General features: G+C 47.2%; 1 protein-coding gene across 1 annotated transcript in view; it reads left to right on the top strand.

The window, feature by feature from the left end:
• LOC138999840 (CD177 antigen-like) overlaps positions 1 to 27,690 on the top strand; it is a 42,386-nt gene that overhangs the window by 10,997 nt on the left and 3,699 nt on the right. The window contains 4 exon segments of the mRNA XM_070402056.1: positions 5,606 to 5,746; positions 6,406 to 6,591; positions 6,724 to 6,861; positions 7,127 to 7,267. Of these exon segments, the coding sequence (XP_070258157.1) occupies positions 5,606 to 5,746; positions 6,406 to 6,591; positions 6,724 to 6,861; positions 7,127 to 7,267 (606 nt within the window).

Here is a 27,690-nt window from a genome sequence, read left to right as displayed (position 1 = left end):
ATCCTGAACGTGAAGCTGTACCCACCTTGCAGACTTCAGGTATGGTGACCCTGTGAATGTCAGACATGCAAACACATCGCACAAACACCAACACCCACAAATAATTTAGAAGTTTATTACTCATTCAGTCATGCATAAGGTGAGGGATTTTCCTGGTAGGTGCTCTGAGGTAAACATGCCAGTAAGTGGTGTCCAACTGAAGGAGAGAGAGAGGGCCAGGGGACAGATATAGGACAGGGTGGCTGGGCTGGCTGTGTTGCCTTTCACTTTATTCATTGTGTGTGGAAGCGAATGCACAGTGCATGTTTCTCATGCTGGCAGTGATTCGTTGCCTTCAGTTCTATTTCCCCACACTCTTGACCTTGGGCAGACCTAGTTCCCTCCCCTCTTGCAAGAGCCAAGCAGGTTCACTGGGAGGGTCCCCATTCACCCACACAAACTCAGCCCTTACCAGTACACCCGGTAGACTGAGTCTGGCCTGGAGTATCTCAATGAGAAACACCAATGGCAGGAAGGAGAGTGGGAAGAGGGTCTTCCCTGTCTGAGACTCAGTTTCCTCATCCACCCATGACACCCAGTCCTTAAAGCCTCAAGGTGAAAGTTCAGTGAATGCAGCAACATCCTCTGTGTGCTTGGATCTCTCTGAATAGACTGGGAACCTTGAGGACAGGGCCTGGATGTCACTGACACCAAGGATTCTAGCCTGAGGCAACACAAGGGCTGGCTCAGGATGGGAAGTGAGCTTGTACAGGACTCCAAGGTCTCTGGTGGAGACTGCAGAGGGCTGAGACCTTAACCCTGCCCTAAAGGGCCTCAAGGACAAGGATGAGAGACATTACTGATGCAGATGGTCACAGGGGAGCTTTGAGGAGGAAGATACCAATGTCCTGCTGGTGGGTGTCAAGAAGGGCTTCACAGAGGAGGTGACCTTAAAGACTAGCTGAAGTCTATTAGTAGAAGAGGAAAAGGACATTAATAGGCAGAGGAAACAGCATGTGCAAAGGCCCTGTGGTGGGAATAAACCTGCTATTTTCTATAAGGGCTCCTTGGCTCTACCTGAGAAGGTCACATCAAGAGGATGGGGTGTGGCTGGAACTGGAGGTGATTGCCAGTTTTTCAGGTAGACAAGGTAGAAGTGGGTCACCTCTGCTATTCCAAGCAGAAGGAACAGTGGTGCAAGGCCAAGGAGGCAGGAAATGACCTGGTGTGTCTTTGGAATGGATATTGTGGGGGAGTAAAGAGGGAGGGTGGGGGGCCTGGTGGTGGGTCAAGTAGCCACAAAGCCAGACTGAAGGGTTAGTCTTTCTCCTGAGGCACAGGAGCCATGGAAGGGAGTTCAACAGGGAAGAACACTCTGAGTCTCTCCTTTTGATTAGTTCTGTTTAAACTGTTTGGCTCTCATCTCTGGGACAAAGTAACATTCATTTTCCAGAAGGCATTCCTGAAACAAATCTTGTGTAACCCAGACCATACAGACACGCAGTACACAATCCACACAACAGACATAACCACACTTACTGTGCCAAATGCACACCACACACCACATGTCTCCTTACACCTGACACACACCAATAAACTCATACACCACATACCATACACCACCCAGAACATTCCATATATCACAGATGAGGAAAACACAGATACACAGAACTCATACCATGCTACGCCTTCACAATAAACACAAAATACATACATTATACATTCATACCTCACATCACATACCACCCATACTATACACACCATACAAACATATCATATCATATAATACTAGAGGCCCGGTGCACAAAAATTTGTGCACTTGGGGGGAGGGGGGTCCTTCAGCCTGGCCTGTGCCCTCTCGCAGACTGGGACCCCTCGGGAGATAATGACCTTCTGGCTTAGGCCTGCTCCCGGGTGGCAGAGGGCAGGCCCAATCCCTAGGTGCAGCCCCTGGTCGGACTCAGAGCAGGGCCAATTGGGGAGTTGGGGTGCCGCCCCCTGTCATGCACAGAGCAGGGTGGATCAGGAGGTTGCAATGCCACCCTCAGTCACACTCAGGGTAGAGCCAATTGGAGGGGTTGGGGCACCGCCCCCTGTCACACTCAAGGCAGGGTTGATGGGGAGGTTGCGGCACCACCCCGTCACGCACAGAGCAGGGCTGATCAGGGAGTTGGGGCACCACCCCCTGTCACACACAGAGCAGGGCGGATCAGGGGGTTGGGGCACTGCCCCCTGTCATGCACAGAGCAGGGCCCATCAGGGGGGTTGGGGCTCCGTACCCTGTCACACACAGAGCAGGGCCAATCAGGGGGTTGAGGAGCTCCCTCCTGTCACCCACAGAGTAGGGCCGATAGGGGAGTTGGGGCACCGCCCCCTGTCACACACAGAGCAGGGCCGATCAGGGAGTTGGGGTGCTGCCACTGTCACACTCAGGGCAGGGCCGATGGGGAGGTTATGGCTCTACCCCATCACACACAGAGCAGGGCAGATCAGGAGGTTGGGGCGCCGCCCTCTATCACCCACAGAGCAGGGCCGATCAGGGGGTTGGGGCACTGCACCCTGTCACACACAGAGCCTCAGGGCGATCAAGGGCTTGGGGAGCTCCCCCCTATCAGGCACAGAGCAGGGCTGATCAGGGAGTTGGGGCACCTTCCCCTGTCATGAACAGAGCAGGGCAGATAAGGAGGTTGTGGCCCCACCCCCTGTCACACACAGAGCCGCAGGGCCATCAGGGGGTTTGGGCGCTGCCCCCTGTCACGCTGATCCCGGTGCTGGGAGGCATATTACCCTTTTACTATATAGAATAGAGGCCTGGTGCACGGGTGGGGGCCGGCTGGTTTGCCCTGAAGGGTGTCCTGGATCAGGGTGGGGGTCCCCACTGGGGTGCCTGGCCAGTCTGGGTGAGGGTCTGAGGGCTGTTTTCAGGCTGGCGGGTGAATGAAGCTCCCAACCGCTCCTTTTTTTTTTTTTTTTATTCTGGGCCAGCTTTAGCTCTGAGGCTCGGCTCCACCTCTGAGGCCTCGGCTGCTTAAAGCAGGTTTCTGGCCTTTGTTTTCCTTCTGTATTTGAAACAATGTTGCAGTCCTGCTGGCTGAAGCCCAGCTGACTAAAGCAGGTTTCTGGGGTTTGGTTTAGCTTCTATATTTGTTACAATATTTCTTAGAGTTGCAGCTCAGAGGCTGGCAAGGCAGGCAGGGAAGCTTGGCTTCCTCCATCACTGAAGCAAGCAAGCCTCCCTGTTCGCGTCAGCTGCCTGGCTGCCGGCCGCCATCTTGGTTAGCAGTTAATTTGCATATCTCCCTGATTAGCCAATGGGAAGGATAGCGGAGGTATGGCTAATTACCATGTTTCTATTTTATTAGATAGGATACCTACACACATACACTTACACCCATATACCATACACACACACTACACAAACCACACAAAAGCCACATGGAACACAGCTACTTCACCACAAATTAATTCTCCTAGTACATAGACTTGGCTTGTTCCCAGGCTTACACAGACCCTGACTTCTTCTCCCCAGCTCCTCTCAACTGTCAAAAGGGGGTCATTCTGTTAGCTTTCAACATTGGAGTCAGATCTTGAGGATTGCATTTGCTTTCCCTAGTTCAGTTCAGTTTAGCAGTTTAATAAGTATTTATCGAGCAATGGCAAGATCAGGTGTCAGAATCTGGGGTACAATGAGATGTCATGGAGACAGAAGGTCAGTGAAGGGTTACAGGCAGCTCTTGTGAAGACCGGGGGCTGAAAGACACCTGGGTACAAGGGGACAGATTGCCTAAACAGGCCATGGCAGGAACCCACTGAAGTAGAACCATAGGGCTGGAATATGAATGGCCTTGACTGCCCCAACAAGGAGCTGAGCAGTGGTCCCAGTGAAGGCTATGAATCCACACAGTCAGGGAGAGCACAACAGTTAAGAGTCTAGTTAGTGTCTGAATCCAAGAGATGTAGGCTCCTGTCTTGTTCTTCCACTGAACCAGCTTTGGAGGATCACTACCTCTTTGAGCCCCTTTCACCAAATTCAAGGAGAAAGGGGTGATTACAGACAGTCAGGAGCAAAGGAGTATATGAAAAGGCCCTGGGGTGTGTGGGTACCTGCCACTTGTTCAAGGAAGAGCCCAGATCCCCATGAGACTCTAAGTAGTGTATTCAAAAGAGATCACAGCAGGACATGTGGTTGGAGAGGCAGGGCCTTTGGGGCCATTTTAAGGACTTAAATTTTTTTCTGAGTGGGGTGGGAACCTACTAAATCTTCTGATCAGAGGAGTGACATGAATTAACTTACCTTTTATGAGGATCCTTCTAACTGTTGGGTGAAAACTACAGTAAGGGGAAGTTGGGAGTGGGGGAGGGGACCTCTAGAGAGACTCAGAAGGAATTAGATTAGAGGCAATGGGGTCTTGGACTCTAGTGGAAGCAGCAGAGGTGATGAAAAGTGGTCAGGGTCTGGCAGTATTGTGCAGCTTAAGGCAACAGGATATCCTAATGGGTGCAACATGGGGTGTAAGACATAGAGAATTGTTAAAAATGACAGCAATGTTCTCCATTTGAGCAATTACAAAACAGGAGCTACTATTGACCAAGACACGAAAGGTGGTGGCAGAGAGAGTGGGGACAGGCTGGGAGGAGGGCAGTAGGAGCCATGATACTGTGGTCTGTGAAGTGGAGAAGTGAGCGGTCCTGCTTCTGGGGCTGTTTTGAAGGTTACCATGTAGGTGGATGCTATATCGTCAGCCCAGGAGTTTATACATCATGGGACACATCCATGCTGGTGATGTGATGGCCTTAAGTGAAGTCTCCTGGTTTTCAGAGTGGACTCCTCCTGAGGGCCCCAGAGGCCACAGTAGCTAAGGATAGTCATTAATCACTGTCTTCCCCGTCACTCAACTCAAGGAGCCCAGCTCTGCTAATTGCTGGCAGTGGGCACTAGGAAAGCTGCTTCACAATTCTGCTTCTGTTTTCCGTCTTGAAAATGGGGAGGAGGATAGCACCACCTACTTTGGGGGTCATTGTGAGAAAATGAGGTAACCCAAATGAGGGAGCTTCTTGGGAAACTTAAACGAGCTAATCCATAGAAAGCAATCACAACAGCCGGGCACATAGTAATTGCTCAGTACACACTAGGCACTGCAATAATTCTGTTTGGAACATGGGGTTTCTCAGTTAAAAGAATATAAGGTGTCAGTCTACACTCCTCATTAACCTAAACTTGGAGCCATGAAGACAAGGCCTGGATGTCACTGATACCAAGGTTTCTAGCCTGAGGCAACACAAGGGCTGACTCAGCACATGAAGTGAGTTTGTGCAGGATTCCAAAGTGTCTAATGGAGATGCCAGAGGACGCCGACCCATCCGTCTTTCTCACACCCCAAGCAAGGAGCAGCCTTAAAGGGGTGTTGAGAAAAGTCCCTGCAGATGTTGGAGCAGAAGTGGTGGTATGAAGAATAGGGGAGGGTCTCAGACTTCAAAGATCCCTTGTAAGCCTGAGATAAAGGGACTGTGTCCAGGCTACCTGGAGTGTGACTCAAGAATGTAATCACCTTCCCAAGCACGAGACCAGGAGGGACAGACATGGCTTGTTCCCGGGCTTACACAGACCCTGATTTCTTCTCCACAGCTCCTCTGACCTGTCAAAAGGGGGTCATGCTTCAGATCAAAGAAAACCTAGCTCAGAACCCCCAGCCATGGAACACATTTTCGACCATGACATGTGATTTAAAGGAGATGTGTCAGGAGACACTGCTGCTCATAGATGTAGGTGCGTGGACTATGCAACAGGGAGGGATGGCTGCATGGCGTCCTTGGTCTCTTGCCCTGGATTCTGTCCCCTGAACTTGCTCCCCGATTCCCACCATGTCTGGAGTTCTACACCTCAGTCTTTCTCTTTCTGACCTTGGTTTCCCCTTCTGAAAAATGGGGCTAGATGCTGGCAGTAATAGTACTTATTGTGCTGGGTAGTCATGAGGATATATTCGAGGGCCCTTGCAAAATCTGAGAACAGAGCTGGTGTACAGTGACATCAGTGACTTTGTCTGAACCTTATTGAGCACCTGTTGTGTGCCAGCCTCTATAGATGCCATTGGGTGTCTTCCTGCCTCTTTTTGCATGAGTGAGGAAGCAGAAAATCCAGCAGGGACAGGAGATAAGAGAGAGTGAGATGTCAGCTGCAATTTGAAAAATGGGAGGCTCCACTGAGAGGGTGACATTTGAGCAAGAACTGAGAAGTGACGGAGCTCATGGAATGACTCAGGCTCAGGCTCCCTCTTCACCTCACCTGCAACGACCTCTGATCTTGGACTCAGGCATCTTACTTTCACCCTCTGTCTGCTAAGCATCCAGAAAATGCTAGCTCCTGTCTCCCTTGGGAATGTCCCTTCCCCAGCCCAGCTGTCACTCCCTCACTCCCTTCCCCTGCAGGACCTACATCACTCATAGCGGGGATCAAAGGCTGCAGCAAGACTGAGACACAGAATTCCACGACTATCTCCATCCACCCAGAGCCCCCTGGAGTGCTCGTCGCCTCCTATGCCCATTTCTGTTCCTCCAATGGGTGCAACAGGGCCACAAGTAGCAGTGTCCTGCTGAACTCCCTCCCTCATCCAGGTATGGGAGCCCAGGGGAATAGGGGAGGACATGGAGAGATGGGGCCCCAGAGATACAGAGACTCTGGGCTCTATGAGGGTGACTGCAGCTGGGAGCAGGGCTGTGCACCCTAACCTTCCCTTTGCTCCCCAGCCGCCCCTGTCCCTGCCCCAGGAGGCCTGCAATGTCCTGCCTGTGTGCAATTCGGTGGATCCTGTTCAAACACTGTAAACGTCAAGTGCCCTCTTAGTACCACTCATTGTTATAACGGCTATCTCAATCTCAAAGGAGGTAAGTGCTGAAGGCCAGGTCCCAGGATTAAAGGGTTAGGGGTTTGGATTCACTGGTGCTGCAGTGGGAAGATGCTTGAGGCCCTGGCTCATGGGCTTGTGTATGGAAAGAGCTGGAGATTCAGATTTCTAGATCTGAGGGTGGCGAGGCCTAAGAGCCTGATCTCCTGGTCTGAGGGGCGAGTGGTAGGATCTGAGATTCTGGATCATAGGAATTTAAGTGTGTATTACTTTGAGACCCCTCTGAGTCAATCTTCACTCTCTAGATGGGCCGTCCGCTATATTTAACATTCAGGGCTGCATGGCCCAACCTTCCAGCTCCTTATTGAACCACACCAAAAATATTGGGCAGTTCATCGCAACTGAGGGTCCTGAGAATGAAGATGCGGAAGATAAGGTTCACCAAAGTGGGGCTGTTCCTGTTCGCTGCCTGGCTTGGGTGGTGGGGCTGGGGATATCCCTAGCCCTTTGGTGTGGGATAACCTCCCACTGACTCCATTTACCCATGATTTTTCTCCCCTGCTGACTCCCTAAATACAGCCCGCCCTCTGACCTCATAACCAAACACTTAATTGTTTTCTCAACTTCTCTGTGAATTCTCATCCACACACACACACTTTGTGATCTGATAACAAGATATGGAAGAGCCTGGGAGCAGCTGCATTGTTCTTACAGCCACATGTATCTAATAAATAAAGAAATCATCTTTTTTCCCAGTGCTGGGGTTTCTCTATGGGAGGGGAGGGCAGCACACCCAGCCATCTGTCATGGGGGAGGAGAGTAACCCTGTGAGTGATTCACCACCCCAGGCCTGTCCTTTTCTGGTCTGGTGAACATTTCTGTTCCAGCTTGGTAGTAGTAAAGCCTTCAGGGTATTTGGGCATCTCTGTGACCTGGGAGGTAAATGTGCACTTCGACTAATGAAGCACCTACTTAGGAGTCTGGTTCCCTACACAAACAGGGGCTTCATCCCACTCAAATCACTTGACATCCGGTTTTGTGTGAAGTAGAGAAACAAGAGATCGTGCACAGTTTCCTGAGGCTGGCATCACAGGGTCTGCTACCATTCTAGGAAGACTGAGGAGAAGTTATTACCATTACTAGAATCCTGAGAGAGGGGGTAGGATGTTTAGAGAGGTTTGCCTGGCAAGAGCTCAGATCTCAAACCAAGTAATCCTTCCAGCCAACAGCAACATTACAGGGAAGGAGCTGGGGAATTGGAAGCCCAGCCTCACTCAGTGTCCGCCCTCTGGCCTCCTATCAGGGCTCCCCATTGACTGCACCCAGCTGTAAAGCTGGAGATCCCACTGACACAGTCCCCATAGATCTGCCCCCAACAGTGCAGAATAGGGGAAAAAAGGGGAGAGAGTGAGTCTGAAAAAGGAAACAGAGTGTCCAGCACAATCCACCCTTCTTCTCTTCACATCTACCCCTTCCTTTGTCCAGGTAGAAATCAGAGTCTTCAAAGAGTATCATAGGCCTAGAGAAAATTAGAATGGCAATAAATAAATACCTATCAATAATAATCTTAAATGTAAATGGATTAAATGTTCAATCAAAAGACATAATGTGACTGAATGGGTAAGAAAATATGCGGTATTCAAGAGACCCACCTCAGAACAAAAGATACACATTAATTGAAAGTGAAAGGATAGAAAAAAATATTCCACGCAAATGGGAAAAAAAAGCTGGGGTAGCAATACTCATATCAGACAAAATAGACTTCAAAACAAAGGCCCTAACAAGAGACAAAGAAGGCCACTACATAATACTAAAGGGAATGATCAACAAGTAAATATAACCCTTGTAAACATATATGCACCCAATACAGGAAGACCCATATATATTTTTTAAAAGAAAAAACCTCTTGATGGGCTTTAAGGGAGAGATTGACAACAATACAGTCATAGTAGAAAACTTTAAGGCCCCACTTACTTCACTGGATAGATCCTTCAGACAAAAAAATCAACAAGGAAACAGAGGCCTTAAATGACACACTAGATCAGATGGAGCTAACTAATATTTATAGAACATTTCACCCCAAAGAGCAGAATATACATTCTTCTCAAGCATACATGGAACATTCTCAAAGATATACCACATGTTCAAACACAAAACAAGTCTATACAAATTCCAGAAGATTGATATCATACCAAGCATCTTCTATCACAATGGCATGAAGTTAGAAATCAAATTACAATTTTTAAAAAGCTACAAAACACTCAAATACGTGGAGGCAAAGTAGCATGTTATTAAACAGTGAGTGGATTACCAATGAGATGAAGCAAAAAGTTAAAAACTTCCTAGACACAAATGAAAATTAACATACAACCAACTAAAACCTATGGAACACAGTGAAAGCAGTCCTGAAAGGGAAGTCGAGAGCATTACAGGCCTACCTCAAAAAACAAGAAAGATCACTAATAAACTAACCGTACAACTGAACTAATTGGAAAGAAAACAGCAAGAAAATAACAGAGAAGTAGAAGGAAGGAAATAATAAAGAACAGAGCAGAAATAAAGAACAGAGACTAAAAAAACCACACCAATACTATAAAAGATCAATGAATCCAAAAGCTGGTTCTTTGAAAAGATAAATAAAATTGATAAACCCTTATCCAGATTCATCAAGAAACAGAAAGGACCCAAATATATAAAATCAGAAATGAAAGAGGCAATATAACAATGGACACCACAGAAATACAAAGGATTATAAGCAAATACTTTGAACTATATGCCAACAAACTGGAAAACCTGGGTGAAATGGACAATCTTCCAAAACTCAATCAGGAAGAATAAAAAAACCTGAATAGGCCAATAACAACTGATACAATTGAAACAGTAATTTAAAAATTCCCAGCAAACCAAAGTCCTGGACCAATGGATTTATAGGAGAATTTTACCAAACATTCAAAGAAGAACTAACACCTATCTAAACTATTCCAAAAAATTCAAAAGGGAGGAGCACTTCTAAGCTCTTTTTACAAAGCCAGGAATATCCTAATTCCAAAATCAGATAAAAACAAAGAAAGAAAGAAAATTACAGGCCAATATCCCTGATGAACACAGATGCTAAAATCCTCAACAAAATATTAGCAAATCGGATACAACAATATATTTTTAAAAATCATACATCAAGTGGGTTTTATTCTAGAGATGCAGAACTGGTACAATATTCACAAATCAATAAATGTGATACATCACATAAACAAAATCAAAGATAAAAATCACATGATCATATCAATAGATTAAGAAAAAGCATTCAACAAAATCTAGAATCCTTTTTTGATTAATAATCAGCAAAGTGGGAATAAAAGAATTATACCTCAACATAATAAAGGCCATATATAGCAAATCTATAGCCAATATAATACTCAATGGGCAAAACTAAAAGTGTTTCCCTTAAGAACAAGAATAAGACAAGGATGTCCACATTCACCACTCTTATTTAATATAGTACTGAAAGTCCTAGCCATGGAGATCAGACAAGAAGAAGAAATAGAAGGCATCCAAGTTGGAAGGGAGAAAATAAAATTCTTATTATTCACAGACGACATGATCTTGTACATAGCAAACCCTAAAGACTCCACCAGGAAACCATTAGACTTAAATGAATTCAACAAGGTAACAGCCAGAAATTGATGGCATTTTAATTCTTATTTATTTTTATTTTTTAACATTTAGGGAACCATATTCTTTTTTCTTTTTTTTAAATATGTTTTTTTCATTGATTTCAGAGAGAAGAGAGAGAGATAGAGAGATAGAAACATCAATAATGAGAGAGAATCATTGATTGGTGCCTCCTGCACGCCCCCTCCTTGCGGCTCGGGGGATCAAGCCCGAAATCCAGGCATGTGCCCTTGGCCAGAATTGAGCCTAGGACCCTTTAGTCTGCAGGCCAACGCTCTATCCACTGAGCCAAATTGGCTAGGGCTTGATGGCAATTTTATACAGCAATAATGAACTCTCAGAAAGAGAAACTAAAAAACAATCCCATTTACCATTTCAAGAACAACAAAAAGTGATACCTATGAATAAACTTAACAGAGGTAAAAGTCCTATACTTGGAAAACTATAGGACATTGAGCCCTAGCTGGTTTGGCTCAGTGGATAGAGCATCCACCTGCAGACTGAAGGGTCCCAGGTTCAATTCCAGTCAAGGGCACATGCTCAGGTTGCAGGTTCAATCCCCAGTAAGGGGCATGCAGGAGGCAGCCAATGGTTGAACATTGACCTATGAACCAAGAGGTCATAGTCTGCCTCCCATTTATAGGCTTGATCCCTATGAGGGGACACACCCTGGAGCCAACCTGCCGCAGTCCCTCCCCAGCTGGCCACCCCTGGGACAGCACTGGGGCTCAAAGGGCATCTGCAGAGTGAGCATAGTCCCTCTGGCAGGTGGGGTCCCTTGGCCTGGCCTGTGGGGATGGGGCCAAAACCGGCAGTCTGACATCCCCAGAGGGGTCCCAGAGTGCAAGAGGGCACTCTGCAAAGTTGCTGTCGCTCAGCAGCTCCTGCATTGAGCGTCTGCCCCCTGGTGGGTCAGTGCACGTCATACCTACCTGCCAGTCGGCCAGTCAGCTGGTCACTTAGCCTTTTATATATATAGATATGTATAGTCCATGGACACAAACAATAGTGTAGTGACACCTGGGACGGTAGGCAGGGACTGGGAGGAGGAAGGCAAAGTGGGAAGGGTGATGGGAGATATCTGTAATACTGTCAACAATAAGATTTAAGCCCTAGCTGGCTTGGCTCAATGGATAGAGTGTCGGCCTGGGGATTGAAGGGTCCTGGGTTCAATTCCAGTCAAGGGGAACATGCTCAAGGTTGCGGGCTCTATCCCCAGTAGGGGGCATGCAGGAGGCAGCCCATCAATGATTCTCTCTCATCATTGATGTTTCTACCTCTCTCTCTCTCTCTCCCTCTCCCTTCTTCTCTGAAATCAATAAAAATATATTTAAAAATAATAATAGCCCTAACTGGTTTAGCTCAGTGGATAGAGCGTCAGCCTGCAGACTGAAAGGTCCCAGGTTCGATTCTGGTCAAGTGCATTTACCTTGGTTACGGGCACATCCCCAGTAGGAGGTGTGCAGGAGACAGCTGGTTGATGTTTCTCTCTCATCAGTGTTTCTAACTCTCTATCCCTCTCCCTTCCTCTCTGTAAAAAAAAAAAAAACAATAAAAATATATTTTAAAATAATAATAATAAAATAAAATTTAGTTTAAAAAATAACAAATACCATATGTTGAATTTAAAGAACAATATAAACAAACAAATGAAACAGAACCAGATTCATAGATACAGAGAACACACTGAGGGTTGCCAGACAGAAGAGAGTTAAGGGAACTGGGGGGGAAAAGATGATGGGATTGAGAAAGACACATTGGTATTTACAAAATAGTCATGGGGATGTAAAGTACATCATAGGAAATATACTCAATAATCTATAATAATAAAAGTGTAATATGCTGATTAGACCAGGGCTGCAAGGGAAGCCCAGGTCCCGGGTGCCTGCTGTAGGCTAGAGGGAAGCCCGGGTCCAGAGGGAAGCCGATGCCAGCAGCTGGGGGAAAGAAGGCCTACTCTTGCATGAATTTCATGCATCAGGCCTCTAGTCTATATAATAAAAGCCTAAGAGACCCTTACAGTGGAACGACCAGAACAACCAGTGGCTATGATGCACACTGACCACCAGGGGGCAGATGCTTAATGCAGGAGCTGCCCTCTAGTGGTCAGTGTGCTCCCACAGGAGGAACACCACTCATCCAGAAGCCGGGTTCATGGCTGGCAAGTGCAGTGGAAGTGGCAGGAGCCTCTCCCACCACCGCGGCATTCCTAAGGAGCAGCAAGCAGGCAGGCCGTAAGGAGCAAAGGGTCCCAGATTGCGAGAAGGATGTCTACCTGTCGGCTTAGGCGGACATTCCCCTGAGGGGTCCCAGACTGTGAGAGGGGACAGGCGGGACTGAGGGATCACCCCCTGCCCCAGTGCACGAATTTCATACACCAGGCCTCTAGTATTGTAATAACTATGCATATTGCCAGGTGGGTATTAGAAATATCTGGAGGGTCACTTTGTAAAGTACTAGATTGTCTGACCACAATGCTGTACACCTGAAAATAACACAGTAATGATGAAAGTAAACTGCATTGAAAAAGAAAGACCTTGGTTTGCTCATCTCTACAGAGCACACAGTTGTGCTTCATGCAGGGCTTCCAGGTCTCTCTCTAGAATTCTCAGCTCCTGAGGTCACAAGGACAGGCAGATTCCAGAATCCCGCAGTTGGGTCCAGCGCTCACTCTGTGCATTGGCAGCAATGAGGAAAAAGCCCTTCTGTTTTCCTACTGTCCCCAGCCCACCCTCGCCCCCCTCCCACTTCCCCTGCCTCTTCCTCCTCACCTGGTTTCCCACACTGCCTTTGGCAGGCCCCCCCTCAGGGCCCTCGGCCTGGTCCTCCCCCTCTTCCCCCACCTCGCCAAACCAAGTTGCCATCTCTCACCAATGGGCACCCTCCTCACTTGGTGGCCCGAAAAGCTTGCAGCCTCCACAGGTCCCCTGGGGTCCCCTGCTCCCACTGCCCGGCCAGTCCCCCTTCTTCTCCTTCCCTCCACCCTGTCCAGCTGGCCTCCCTCTCTGCTCTTCACTTTTCCTTTGCCCCACAACCCCCTTCTGGACCTTCACTGGCCTGCAGACACCTGGGCAGGCAGCTCACCTGCCTATCCTCCCCTCCTTCCCAATCACCTCCTCCCACCATCTCCCCTCTGTTGGGCCATTCTGCAAACTGTTCCCTGGGCCAGGAGTCCCTGCCAATGGGAACCCAGACCTCTCAATGCTTCAGGAGTCAGGCACCTGCTGGGCACAGGGAGCAAGACATGGTGGGCAGCAGCTACAGGTAAAACTGGTGGGCCCTCCAGCACTCCAGAAAGAACCATCTCCACAGAGAGTTCTCAGCCCTCTAGTCCATCTGGCCTGAGTCTCTGAGTGAATATCCCACCTGTGGACTAGTCCTCAGGCCAAAGAAAATGTAACAAGCTCCTGGGTATCCACACATGGGCCCCACCAGGCTCTCAGAGCTGCCATTAGAAGGGGGTGGTGGGGCTTGGACTCAGGGCATCTTTCCCTGCAGGCCCTATCCCTCCACGTGGCCAAGCACAGTCCCCTCATTCAGGAGTGATTGTGTCATGTGGCTGGTACATACCCCATCCTCAACCAGCCTTCCCAAGAGACAATGACTAGGAACCCTCTGGCTAAGCAAAGACTGCCTGGGAAGGGGCACAATGGCAGTGGGAGGAGAGGTGAATCCCTGCTGAGAGAAGCCTGGGGCAAAGCGCCCTGTTCACTGTGGTCCTGGGCAGTTGCTGGTCATCATTTAGCTCAGACTGGACTGTGTTTCTGGAGCCTCCCTGGGGACAGCCTTAGGCTTCTGGGGGTGTGGGAGGAAGTTGCATCTGGAGGTGAGAGCTGTCTGGAGGGGCCTCTCTGAGGCCTTGGGGCCTCCACACCTTCCTTCACACCCTTCCCTGCAGGCCCCAGGGCAGCCAGGGCTACTCCCGCTTCCCACCTGTGACACAAGCAAGACACGGCCAGACTGGCCCAAAATGGGGGAATCCACATTTAAACTCTTCTGTCTGCCCAGCTGGGCCAGACAGCTCCAGATTGGACCACCGAAAATCAGCAGCACGTCCCCTTCTACCCCTCCGAAAGGTGAGTCTTGGGAATGCTGACTGAGTGTGGGGAGGGAGATCCCTGAAAACTCACATACCACACTGGCTGCCTGCCCCTCCAGGGGTGGCCTTCCTGACCACAGCCTGGGATGCTCAGGGTTCAGGATTGTACTTTCTTTTAGCCCCTGCAAACGTCTTAGTCTTGATAACTGCCCTCCTACGGGTGAAGTCATGCTCTGAAGACACACCTGTGACTGGCACAACTGGCAACCCTTCTCCAGGATGCACAGCATTGGCCGACCAGGGGAGACCGATCCCTCCTGCTGATGGCCTCGAGTTTGCCAATGATTGTGAAGTAAATGCAGTCTGCCAGACATCCCAACCTTGAGCTCTTATTTCTTTTTTTAATATATTTTTATTAATAATTTCAGAGTGGAAGAGAGGGGGAGAGAGAGAGAGAGAGATCAATGATGAAAGAGAATCATTGATCGGCTGCCACCTGCAACACCCCAGACTGGGGATTGAGCCCAAAACCTGGCATGTGCCCTCACTAGGAATTGAACCATGACCTCCTGGTTCATAGGTCAACATTCAACCACTGAGTCACACCAGCCTGGCTTAAGCTCTAATATCTAATGTCAAGAACAGGTGGAGAGCCTAGCAGACTTTGAGGAACCTCACCACAAGATCCTTCCTCAGCACTTAGCTCCCATCCTCCATCCCTTTCTCTGCTTTGGGGGGGTTAGGTCCTACCCCAAGAGGATCCTGACCTATCCACAACCTATGGTCCCCCAGGTATCAGCATCTCAGACAGGACTGACCAAGGACAGAGCTGTGCAATGTCCACCCAAGGAAGGAAACCAATGACCCAGCTCCTTGGGGCCACGGGACAGCAGTCCTTTTCCCTAGAGCTCCCCAGCCCTCTACCCAGGGCAAAGGTAAGACTGGGTTCTCTGAGGGTCAGCCCAGACCCCAAGGGGCAGGGCAATGCAGAGACCTGGGGAGGAAGCCTGTGAGGTGGGTTCATGGTTGGCTAGTCCCATCGCTCTCCTCTCCATCTTGCCAACTTGTCCTCTTAGAAGATGCATCTGACCCCTGGGTAGGGAAGTGGGATCCATGACAGTAGCCTATTTTCTTTCCCAAGTGCTACCTGGGGCAGCCTTTAAGCAGCTCTTCAGAAAGGCCAGGCCCTCCTACTGACCCTGGAAGCTGTTGACTTGAAGGAGATGCAGCTGGAGTCAGGTTCCCATGAACACACTGTGGGACTCGGAGGCTTTATTTCTTCCCACCCAGAAGGGCGTCCTTCAATTTCCTGAGGGAAATGAACAGAGGCAAGGTCATGGGACCTCATGGAGAGCTTCTGACTGCCCCAGGGCCTCGGAGGGAGGGGGCTGGTGTGAGGACCCAGAGCCCCCTCGGAGCCCTCCCCTTGGCCTGCTGCTTGGAGTCCCCGAGAGATTCATATTTTCCAGAACTGGTAGAATTAAGATGACCGGCAATCTTCACTGACCTTCTCCTCACTCCAGGGTCCCAGCACCAGTCAACCTCCCCTCGTCTGTCCTTCAACTGAGATGCCATCAGGAAGCAGCACATATTTCTTACAGTGATAGAAAATATGTTCAAACCATTTCACAGAAACATAGGCCAAAATGCAGGGAGAGTTGGCTCAACCAGTTTTGGGTCATCTGGTTACAGAAAGATAACTTAATTGTCCTTCCTATTTATCTTATAATAAATAAAATGCCAGTAAGTGGTCTTTTGTAAAGAAAATCAATTCTGTATGAAGCCCATCCTGACAGCTTCACTTCCTCAAGTGGCCATTCAGAAGGCCCTTGCCTGAGGTTTTACATGACCACCCAACCATCAATATGAGAATGACTAACCAAATATCAACGGATTCAAGCATCTTGCTCTCCCTGGTACATTTTCTCTATTCCACTTCATGCTTTCAACAGCATCTGTGCTGCATAGTTTACAGATTTCGAGAAATTAGCATTAACCTTCTCCTAGATTTGGCCTTTACTATGTGATTTTTTCTGAATGACTCAAGACAAGACTTTTTTCAGTGGCTGACATTTTTACCCAGAATCCACACACTAGGTAGTTGCTAATTATCATATACTGTATTTTTATTCAATGTTAAGTCATAAGGCCCAACCTAAAATCAGGGTGATCTCATTCAAGGAAAGAAATTTAAAATATTATTAAATTTGTATTTAATTTTTTAGCACATGCTTTAACATTGATTAATAAGTTTAGAAGACTAGGAAAACAAAAGGAAGAATAGGGAAACACTTCTTGGCAAAGGAGAGCTAGCTCAGTTTAGACCAAAAGAGTCACAACTTCTAATCCTTTTCATAGAAGTGTAAAAGAAATCATAAATATTGATTACTTGCCCATTAACCTCCAACCAAACTTTAATAAACCCATGATACCTTGAGTGATAACTCAGTAAGAGTCCAGCAATTTCTAATAAGAAATTCATCTGTGGAGATCACCCTGGACTTTTTATAGATTCTTTTTTTATAGATGCTTAGATTCCATGAGCTGAGATCCACCACTTTGATGGGCTCCTGGTCCTCTGCTTCACTCCTGCAAGTAGAAACTCTCCGGGCATCACTGCTGTCCACAGGATGTTCTTGGTGTCCCTTTCCAAGACTCAGTCCTGGCCACTGGCTCATCTTCAATGCACCCTCACAGGTTGGCATGATCTTCCTTTGGCTTTTGTGACTTGTAGTTCTTCTGCCTCTGACAGCTCCCAGCCATATCATGGCTCCAGTCTTTCTGCCAACCCTTTTTAACGTGCTCTTTCCCAGGTTTAGTTCCTTGGTTATTTTCTCACACTGTGCATTGTTTCCTGCAAATCCACAAGCTTCCTCCACTGTCTTTCCACCGATGTCTCCCCACCCTGTATCTCCATGGATGAGGAATCTTCTTTAGGTCTACAAACACTCAGGTCCAAAATGAAACTACATTCTACCCAGCCCAATCCTGAAGGCCCACCCATGTGATATCACCTACGTTCCATCTAGTCCCACTTTCAGAAACAATGCAGTTGTTCCTGACTGCACATCATTCTTCCTCTTACCTAATTCATTTGATTCCCTGGCCCATTAGGTTTCCTCCTAATCACTCCTGGGATCAGCATTTCCTCCTCCACCCTCAGTCCAGGCAGCATCTCCTCCAAGAAATATAAAGAACGTCTTGTTCATCTTTGCATCCCAAAAGTTGTTCACATAGCAGGTCCTCAGTAAATGATTTTTTATTAGTGAACTGAAACAGGGTTTTTTTGTTTGTTTTAGTTTTCTATTTAAATTCTTTATTGTTTGAAGTATTGCATATTTCCTTTTCCCTTCATTAACCTCTCCCTGGCCACTTCCACCCCCCAGCACATGCCCTCATCCCCCTACTGTCTGTGTCCATTGGTTATGCTTATATGCATGCATAAGTCCTTTGGTTGATCTCTTATCTGCTGCCTCCTCCCCCCCACCCCCTCACCCTTCCATGCCTTCCCTCTGAGGTTTTTTGTTTGTTTGTTTTTGTTTTTGTTTTTGTTTTTTTGTTTTTTTTAATATATTTTATTGATTTTTTACAGAGAGGAAGGGAGAGAGATAGAGAGTCAGAAACATCGATGAGAGAGAAACATCGATCAGCTGCCTCCTGCACATCTCCTACTGGGGATGTGCCCGAAACCCAGGTACATGCCCTTGACCGGAATCGAACCTGGGACCCTTCAGTCCGCAGGCCGACGCTCTATCCACTGAGCCAAACCGGTTTCGGCTCCCTCTGAGGTTTGATGGTCTGTTTGATGATTCTGTGTCTCTGGATCTATTTTTGTTCATCAGTTTATGTTGTTCATTATATTCCACAAATGAGATCATGTGATATTTAGCTTTCTCTGACTGGCTTATTTCACTTAGCATAATGCTCTCCAGGTCCATCCATCTGTTCTGAATGGTAAGAGTTCTTTCTTTTTACAGCAGCATAATATTCCATTGTGTAGCTGTACCACAGTTTTTTAATCCACTCATCTGTTGATGGGCACTTAGGCTGTTTCCAAATCTTAGCTATTGTAAATTGTGCTGCTATATCCTTTCTGATTGGTGTAAAACATAGATTTTAATGTTGGATCTTTCTGAAATGACAAATTAGCAGGTGGGTTCTTAGGGTCGAACTCAGTAAATCTGATTCATTCTGCTTCTAAAAATTTTTTATTCAGCTTCTACAAAGATGTTAAAAGCTTGAGTGGAGCCTGGCTGGTATTGCTCAGTGGTTGAGCATTGACCTATGAACTCAGGACAGTGGTTCTCAACCTTCTGGACCTTTAAATACAGCTCTTCATGTTGTGACCCAACCATAAAATTATTTTCGTTGCTACTTCATAACTGTAATGTTGCTACTGTTATGAATCATAATGTAAATATCTGATATGCAGGACGGTCTTAGGCGACCCTGTGAAAGGGTCGTTCGACTGCCAAAGGATCACGACCCACAGGTTGAGAACCGCTGACTCAGGAGGTCACGGTTTGACTCCTGGTCAGGACACATGCCCGGGTTGTGGTCTTGATTCCCAGTGTGGGGTTTGCAGGAGGCAGCCAACCCATGATTCTCTCTCATCATTGATGTTTCTATCTCTCCCTCTCCCTCCCTCTCTGAAACCAATAAAAATATTTTTTAAAAAAGCTTGAGTAGTAATTTATTCTCTGCGGCTAGGAGGATTTTGATTACAATACTCCTATATGGTTGTAACTTAATTTTTATTTGCCCATTTTACAGAAGTATTAGAAAAGAAATTTCCCACAATGTCACTTTCCTCTCACCTCTAGCATTTTCTTTCCTGTGCATTTCCCATTCATGTGTCTAATGCTTGTTTAGTAGCATAGTTGCAATCACAGGAAAAAATTTCGTCCAAATTTATTTTCTCAAAGTTATAGTATAGCTTCTGTATTATTCCACAAAAACACCTAATACAATTCTTTCATGCAGGATGCACCATAATTAAACATAAGTTTCACTTTTGTAAGCACTATGTTTTCCATTCCTCATAGATCATTCTCTATAGGATTTATGCCTTAGTTGTTTTTATTGGGTTTGGGACTCTTTGAAAACTTTTTAGGTTAATAAATTTCCAATATAGGCTGCAATATGTTTTTTAATCCTTCAATCACATCCCCGAGTGGTCTTCAGGTCCAGAGGCCTGGCTCAAGGGCTGCACTGAGTCTGAGGATTGTGCCATATGGAAGGAAGGTGACTCCAAATTGCTAGCCCTCTGGCTCCATCCTCTCTGAATGTCTCTTTTGAACAATCTTCCACCATATTCCCTGCTAAGGGCTCTTGGAGTGCTTGGAGGCTAGGTATAGGCTACTGGGAGGGACGGAGGTCATGTATCAGATATGAGGTCATGGAGCTTCGTGGGGTCTGTGGGTGGTTCAGGGTGTGCCTGTCAAAGGTTTAGCTGTGTGTGTTTGGTTGAGTATGTATACTTTTCAGACTTTAGCTCTCCTTACACATTTGTGTGATGTGTCTGTATTATAAGGACCTGTGTCTTTGAGTATGTGTGTTTCTGTGAGCGTGTCTGTGGGAACATAAGCATGTGTGTGTGTGTGTGTCTGTGTGTGACTCTGAATGTGTTTCTAAGTTTGGATATGTCTTTTTGAGTGTGTATGTGTGGGGTGAGTGAGGTACATGTCCACATACATGTGTATCTGTGTGCGTGTGTGTGTGTGTGTGTGTGTGTGTGTGTATCTCAGGGTAAGTGTACACAATTCTGTCTGTGAGCCCATGAAGATCTGAGGAAAAACCACAACACACAGCACAATTATTCTGGACGTCCTATATGGCAAGGTGATCTTTTACCCACTTAAGGCCCCTTAGAAGTCAGTTAAGGTTCAATTGGTTGGAGCATCATCCAGTATACCGAAAGGTGGCAGGTTCCATTCCCGGCCATGGCACATACCGGGTGGCAGGTTTGATCCCCATTTAGGGCTCTTGAAAAAAACAACCAATTGAGATCTCTCTCTCCCTCTCTCTCTCTCTCCCCCTCCTTCTCCCTCTCCCTCTCCCTTTCTCTCTCTCCCTCTCCCTCTCCCTCTTTCTCTCCCTCTCCCTCTCAATGGAAACATTTCCTTGGGTGAGGAATAACAACAAAAAATGCAGCAGGACAATGTCCTTCAGGGTGGGGGGGGGGGGGGAGTTAGGGAGAAAAACCCTCAGACTGGAGACAGGGGCCAGTCTCCAGAGCTCCCTAATGGACCTGCAGTGGCCAGATCATGCAGGTTTGTCTGGGGACTGTGCTTGTTTTAACACTGAAAATCCAGTGCCCCAAAAATCCCCACAGCCCTGGGCACCCAAACCCAAGCCAGGTAGCAAATTTGGGCCTTCTGAGGGGCAACTGCCTCTTGCCCAGAAAGTGACTTCAGGCCCCTGAGTGCACTTTGTGGGAGCCAGGGATTAGGGGTGGGGGAGCCTGGGGATTTGGCTCACCAACCTCAGACTGGCCAAGGCTGCGTTTTCCTGCTGCTTCTGGCCTATGTCCATCTTCCCTGGCACCAAGAGCTCAGGATGAGGCTTTCAGAGGAGGTTCACGCTGTGATCACCTCACGTTTGGTGTCCAGACCTACCTTCTCAAGCTTCTCCAGCCGACAAAGCTAGGGACTAAGAACATGGGTGGAGACTCATGAACAGTCATTTGAGCTTATTCACTGCTTCTAGTGATAGACATGAAGAGAGGTCCTGGCCCCATGTACACTGAGGTTTTGTGATTCCAGTGCCAGAGGAGGGGGGTAATCAGCCTTTTGTGATAAAGAGTACAGAGAAGGAACAGCAGGGCCTCCCACCCCCCAAAGGCAGCACAAGTGCCAAGGCCAGTGCCCTGTGGATGCAATTGAGTCTGTTAGCTCTGAAAGGGAGAGTTTATAAGGCAGGCAAACAAAGGACCTGACCCAGGTGACAATATGGGCAGGTAAGGACAGTGGGAGCCAGATGGGCTGATTGGAACCTGGCCCAGCATCTCTGGGGTAGCAGGCTGCTTTAGGGGGGTTGTAGGTGTGACCTCATAAACCTAAGTCAGCGGCTTCTAAAGTCAAGATTGTATAGGGAGAGCCTGGTAATGCCACCCCTAGAGTTCCCAGGTCCCTGCTTTCTCTCCCCATCCCTGCAAGCTTCCATCCCCCAGCTCCTCATAGCAGGCCTTCACCTCTCCTCCTGCTACACAGGCTCCCCTTCCCTGACAACCTTTGCTCTATTAAAGGCACCCCTGTTGCTGTCTCCTAGGAAAGCTCAAATGCCCCACTCATGAAGTATTGAGAGGTCAGGTGCTCACTGGTGAGTGCAACAGGTCCCAGGAAAAGTTTTCAGGAGGACCAAGGGAGAGAGAGAGATGGTGGGAAGTGGTGACTGGAGGCCATAGAAGGGCCAGAAGGTGGACTTAGAGCAATGAAAGAGTAAAGAACAGAGAGTCCAGGTGTACAGGGCAGAGGTAAGGAGGAGGGGATCCACAGGGCAGCAGAGAAGGATAACCATAAGGTTGTGGATGGTAAATCCCAGGGAGGGCTTAAGGAGGAGTGGAAAAGGTGGGTGGGGCTGACCTTGCACCTAGAAGGGGTGCTGCCACTCCACACTCACCCTTTTCAGTGGCTCCCTTTGCCCAGATGGAGCTTTTTCTACTGGCTCGGTGGCCTTGGTGTGGAGAGGAGGCAGAACAGGGGACTGATCCAAGAACGGAGTAATGTGGGGGTGGGGGAGTCAGGGCACCACCCCAGATGCAGAGGGAGGGCTGGGGAGCTTTCAGGAGCTGAGAGACGCCCTGTGCCTGAGGAGATGGAGGCCCAAGAGCAGGATCCTGAGTAGCAAGAGGGCACACTGAGAGGAGAGCGCAAAATCAAAGCGCAGGTCGCAGTGGGGCCTTTGGAGTCAGGCAGCATGGTCTGCGAGGCTGCTCAGCTTCTGAACAACTGGGCCAACTCGGGCAGGTGGTTTAACTTCTCAGCGGCTCTGTTTCCTCACCCATCCTACTGCAGTGATCCTGGTGTCATCTGCCCTCCGGCAGTCTTTCACCAGCTTGTCTGTGACTGGGCTTCACATAGAGGGCAATGGGGAGCACGTTTTGAAAAGCGTCCTCCCACCCTCCTCCTGCCTTTTGTCACAACAGCAGCTGTTAGCCAGGGTTGAACCTCTGGAGTTTACTTGGTTTCCTTTGTTGGTACTGACTGCCCAGGTCTGGTCACCCCTGAACTCTTGCTAGCTCAGTCAGGGTTTGTAAACATGCTCTCAAGATACTCAGAACAACTTAGGGGGGCAATTGCTCTTCAATTTTCTGTTAGACAAAAGGCTCCTTAACCTTTGATTGCATTGAGAACAGTGTTCTCATATCATGATTCTACAGTTAGTATAAGCTCTACCGTCTCAGGAATGGCATCACTTTAGGAAAAGTATTATGTGCAATCGTGAGGGGATTGAGTTAAAGGTTTAATTCTTCTATATAGAGTCTTGTGTGTCTTATTTTTATTTTTATGTGTGTGTGTGTGTGTGTGTGTGTCATTTTTAAGATACAAGAAGGATATCTGCAGAAGGCTCCACATCCATCCCCTCTGGCAGTCACTACAAAAGTAAAGTAGACCTCCTCCATTGTATATGCTGCTAAGTCTAGTCCGAGAGTCACTGCTTACTTGAGCTCAGCTGCGGACACAGGTGCATTTGTGTTAGGGGCAGTATATCCTGGAAAACAGTAGCAGAAGCAGCTGCAGTCAGAGTATCAGCTCCGTCGGTGGCAATGTCCAGGATCTGCAGGATGTACTTGGCCTCATATGCCTATGCTTCATCCACATAGGCACTGAGCTTTGGAGGTGTGAAAGGATGGATTGCAGGATTTGGCTGGCCAGAACAGGAATGGTTATTTTGTATAAGAATAGTTCCCTTTGCTGAAACTGGTTTGACTCAGTGGATAGAGTGTCGGCCTGCGGACTGAAAGGTCCCAGGTTCGATTCCAGTCAAGGGCATGTACCTGGGTTGCAAGCACATCCCCAGTGGGAGATGTGCAGGAGGCGGCTGATCGATGTTTCTCTCTCATCGATGTTTCTGGCTCTCTATTTCTCTTCCTTCCTCTCTGTAAAAAATCAATAAAATATATTTTTTTTAAAAAAAAAAGAAAAGAATAGTTCCCTTTGCTTTTGCTGAGTGGTCTCAGATCCAGCACTGGTGCCAAAATCGAATCTCTATCAACCTGGTGAACACCACTGGCTCCTACCTGATGACTCATTGAGAATCTGCCTCACACAACTTGCATTCCACCAGAGGCTGTTTCGATGGCTGAGCCTAACAGGCAGCTGGCAGCTGGAGGCAAATCTCAGGGTTCCTTGAGCCTTTTGCTGACCTACCCCAAGCTTGGTACTAGTGGAAGCCTGCTTAATACATAGCTCAGCCCTTCCCACGCACACCCAGGCCCAGCGGAGGCAGCCACCAAACACATATCACTTTGTAGCTCCTAACAGGGATCCCAGGACCAGTCATAAGCAGTGTCTGATATTGACTCACAATGAAGTTTTTCCCAAGAGGCCCCAGAACCAACACATCTGGTGACTGGCTTCAAATCACATCAGAGCATGATTCTATTATCTCCACAAAGGGCACATCCAAAGGGATATCTCAGCAGGCACCCAAACCCTGCTGGGGCAAATTCAGCTTTGTTAGGTGAGCCCCCACAATGCAGCTCCTACGCTGTGGTCAAGGTCAATCCTCACAGCCAGCCTGAGGGCCAATCCTACCCATAGATGTGCCAACAGCAATCAAGACTAAGTTACAAGAGGGCTCACATAACCTATACAAGAGACATTCCTGAAACACCTAGCTCAGGTGATCAGGGAGACTGCACCACTGAGCTCCTCTCCACCCCCAGGACACCTACTTCATAAGGCTCCCCTACCAAGACTGGGAGACATAGAACACCTGCCTAATACACAGAAACAAATATAGAGAGGCAGCCAAAATGGGGAGACAATGAAGCAGGCCCCAAATTTTAAAATAGAATAAATCCCCAGAAAAAGACCTAAATGAAATGGAGGCAAGCAAGCTACCAGATACAGAGTTCAAAACAGTAATAGATAATAAAGATGCTCAAGGAACTAAGTGAGAACTTCAACAAAGAGATAGCAAACATTTTTTTAAAAAGACATAAAACGGAAAAATGACTGCTGAATGGGCAGACCTGTTGGTCACCTTGTCCCAGGGCCAGGCTGAAAATACAACTAAATTGGAGAACATTCACCTGGAATTTCCAACTGTGGTCCAGGAAGGGAGGTGACTTATAACAAGGAAGAACAGAAGGCACCTGGAGACTGGTAGGAACAGCAAGATCATGAGAGGGGGGTTGCCCAGAGAGGAGGGACTTGAGCTAAGAGAACTGTTTCAGGAGCACACACACTCCCACAGCAGCAACCTGACTGGTGGTGCCTCCAGACCTGTGACGGCACAACCTGCAGCACCCATATCATTCAAGAAGCTACAAAAGGTAGCAAGACTGCTGGTGGCAGCGGAGTTTAGACCCGGCAGACCAGAGCCAGTGGGAAGAAAGCCACAGTTTCAATTGCCTTTTTTAAAAATTTCTAAACCCAGACCACAGGAGTTTTCATTTGCAACTACACACCCAAGGAATTGGCACAGGGAAGGAGGTGTGGACCTGCGGTTCCTGAGGAGAGGTGGGGATGGGAAACAGGACAGGGAGACTTTAGAAAAGTGGTAGCCAGGAGTCCTGCATTGGGTAGTTCATATGCTTCCAAACCAACACTGCCATTTTCCCTGAGAGGAGACCCCTCCCAATAGCCTCAGAGCAGGTGCTACAGCCTGCCACACCCTGCATTTGAGCTTTACTAAGGAAACAAAGGCAGAGGCCAAGCTTACAGGTGAAATAGTCTCAAGGAGCCCTCAGTGATTGGAGTGGAGGAGGGACCATCTGCCCCACTATTCTAGGAACCAGACTGATAAAAATTCTGGTGTCCCAGATAACCCCATTGGTCTCCATACAAGGATCTCTGTCCAGCCAAAAGCAGAGTAATATTTTGGGCCACTCAAGGAGGAATAGCTCTGGGACGGGAAAAAACCCTCATCATGGTCCCTGAAAGCGAAACAGCACTGACCCCACTTAAAGCCCTGTCAGAGACAGATACTTGATTGATTGAGGTTGACAGCTGGTGGACAGGCAAAGAGGGCAGATTGACCCCTCCTATGGAGACAGACATAAGCAGTGGACTGGTGGATCGCTTGGAGCTTCAAGCAGGGGGCTAAAAGCCAAACAACAGTACCTGACAGTGGTTAGCACCTTAAGTAACTAACAGGAAGCCCAGAATTGGCAGACAGAAAAGTGGGGTCCTAAACCAGCTCCCATGAGGCTTTAAAACTCAGCTGAAGCGAATGACACTGCACTTAATTTTTTTATTTATTACTTTTTTATTTTAATTTTTTGCACCTTTTTCTTGCTCCCTTCTCCTTTTTTTCTCCCATTCCTATTCCCCTTTATCCTTTTTCATTTTTCTTTCCTTTCTTTTTTCCCCTATTTATACATTGATCTTCCTTATCTATCTGCTTTATTGATTTGTTACTATTCTAGTCTCTGTTGTTTTATTCATATACTTAATTTCCTTTTCCCTGCTCCTACTCAATTTCCCTTTCTCTTTTCTTAGTTTTCACTACTCAATTATTTTTATTTCTCTTCTTTCTCTTTCCTTCTTCTCCTAATTTCTTGTTTCACTTCCTAAATTTAGGCCATCTGCTCTCTCCTCTGTTCTCTTTTCAATTTTTTTCCTTTCTTGTCTTCCTCCTTTTCTCCCTCCATTATTCTAAACGGTGGTCCTTCCCCTACTCCTCTAATTCTTTTTTTTAATATATTTTATTGATTTTTTTACAGAGAGGAAGGGAGAGGGATAGAGAGTTAGAAACATCGATGAGAAACATCGATCAGCTGCCTCCTGCACATCTCCCACTGGGGATGTGCCCACAACCAAGGCACATGCCCTTGACCAGAATCGAACCTGGGACCTTTCAGTCCATAGGCCGATGCTCTATCCACTGAGCCAAACCGGTTTCGGCTCCTCTAATTCTTTAACGTTATTTTCTTTACTTAAGGTCTGCATCAGATTCTGCCTCCCCCATTTTTCTGGGTGGTTTTTTGTTTGTGCTTGATTGGTTTGTTTGTTCTGTTGTGTTTTCTCACCTTATTTGTTCTTTCTTTTTTTCCTATCATTCTTACTCTCTTTTCTCTTACCTAGTACTGTTTTCTCTAGTGGTGGTCACTTTTGGGGGGGCTATAAGGGCCTTGTGTACATTCGTGTTCTGTTTCTTCTGTGTCATGCCCTGTATTTTGTGCTGTTCAGTAAACACCTCCACAATGGCTGGCACAACGTGGTAGGGAATGAACCACATAATCAGACACCCTGAGAGGTGACTCCATCCACAAATGGGACAATAACATTCAAGACCCAACTACAACAGGAGAACCTAAATATCTCAAGTAGGGGCCTCCCTAGAACACAGCCTAGGAGACCTGAGAGACTGCAACACTGGGTCCCACAAAACATCTACTACATGAGACCAACCCAAAAAATCTGGATGGCATCACCATTTGATGTAATTCATAGAAACAATTACAAAGGAACAGCAAAAATGGGGAAACAAAGAAATACCCCCAAATGAAAGAAAAAGAGGAATCACCAGAAAAGCAACTAAATTAAATGGAGGCAAGTAATTTGTCAGAGAAATAATTCAGAGTAATAGTCATAAGGAAGCTCAAATGTCCAGATCAGAATTACATGCAACTACATGAAAATTATAAGGAGAGGAATGAGAAATACACCAACATGAGTAAGAATCAAGAGGGAAATGAAGAATGACATAGCTGCAATAACGAACACAATGGAAGGTTTCCACAGTAGACTAGAAGAAGCTGAGGAGAAAATCAGCAAGTTAGAAAACAAGGTAGAAAAATAACATCCAAACAAAGCAGCAACTGGAAAAAAACACGCTCACAAATTAAAAAGCAGTAGGAGAGTATAAGGGAGCTTTGGGACAACATGAAACAAAACATCTATATAATAGGGGTGCCAGAAGGCAAAGAAGCTAAGCAAGTAATAAAAAACCTGTTTGAAGAAATAATGACAGAAAACTTCCCTGACTTTG

This window comes from Myotis yumanensis, unplaced genomic scaffold, assembly GCF_028538775.1.
Source record: "Myotis yumanensis isolate MYYU_CA2020_CCGP unplaced genomic scaffold, mMyoYum1.0.hap1 SCAF_23, whole genome shotgun sequence".
Classification (NCBI taxonomy): Eukaryota; Metazoa; Chordata; class Mammalia; order Chiroptera; family Vespertilionidae; genus Myotis; species Myotis yumanensis.
The sequence above is the reverse complement of the archived record's forward strand: the minus strand, read 5'-3'. Positions and strand labels throughout refer to the sequence as shown.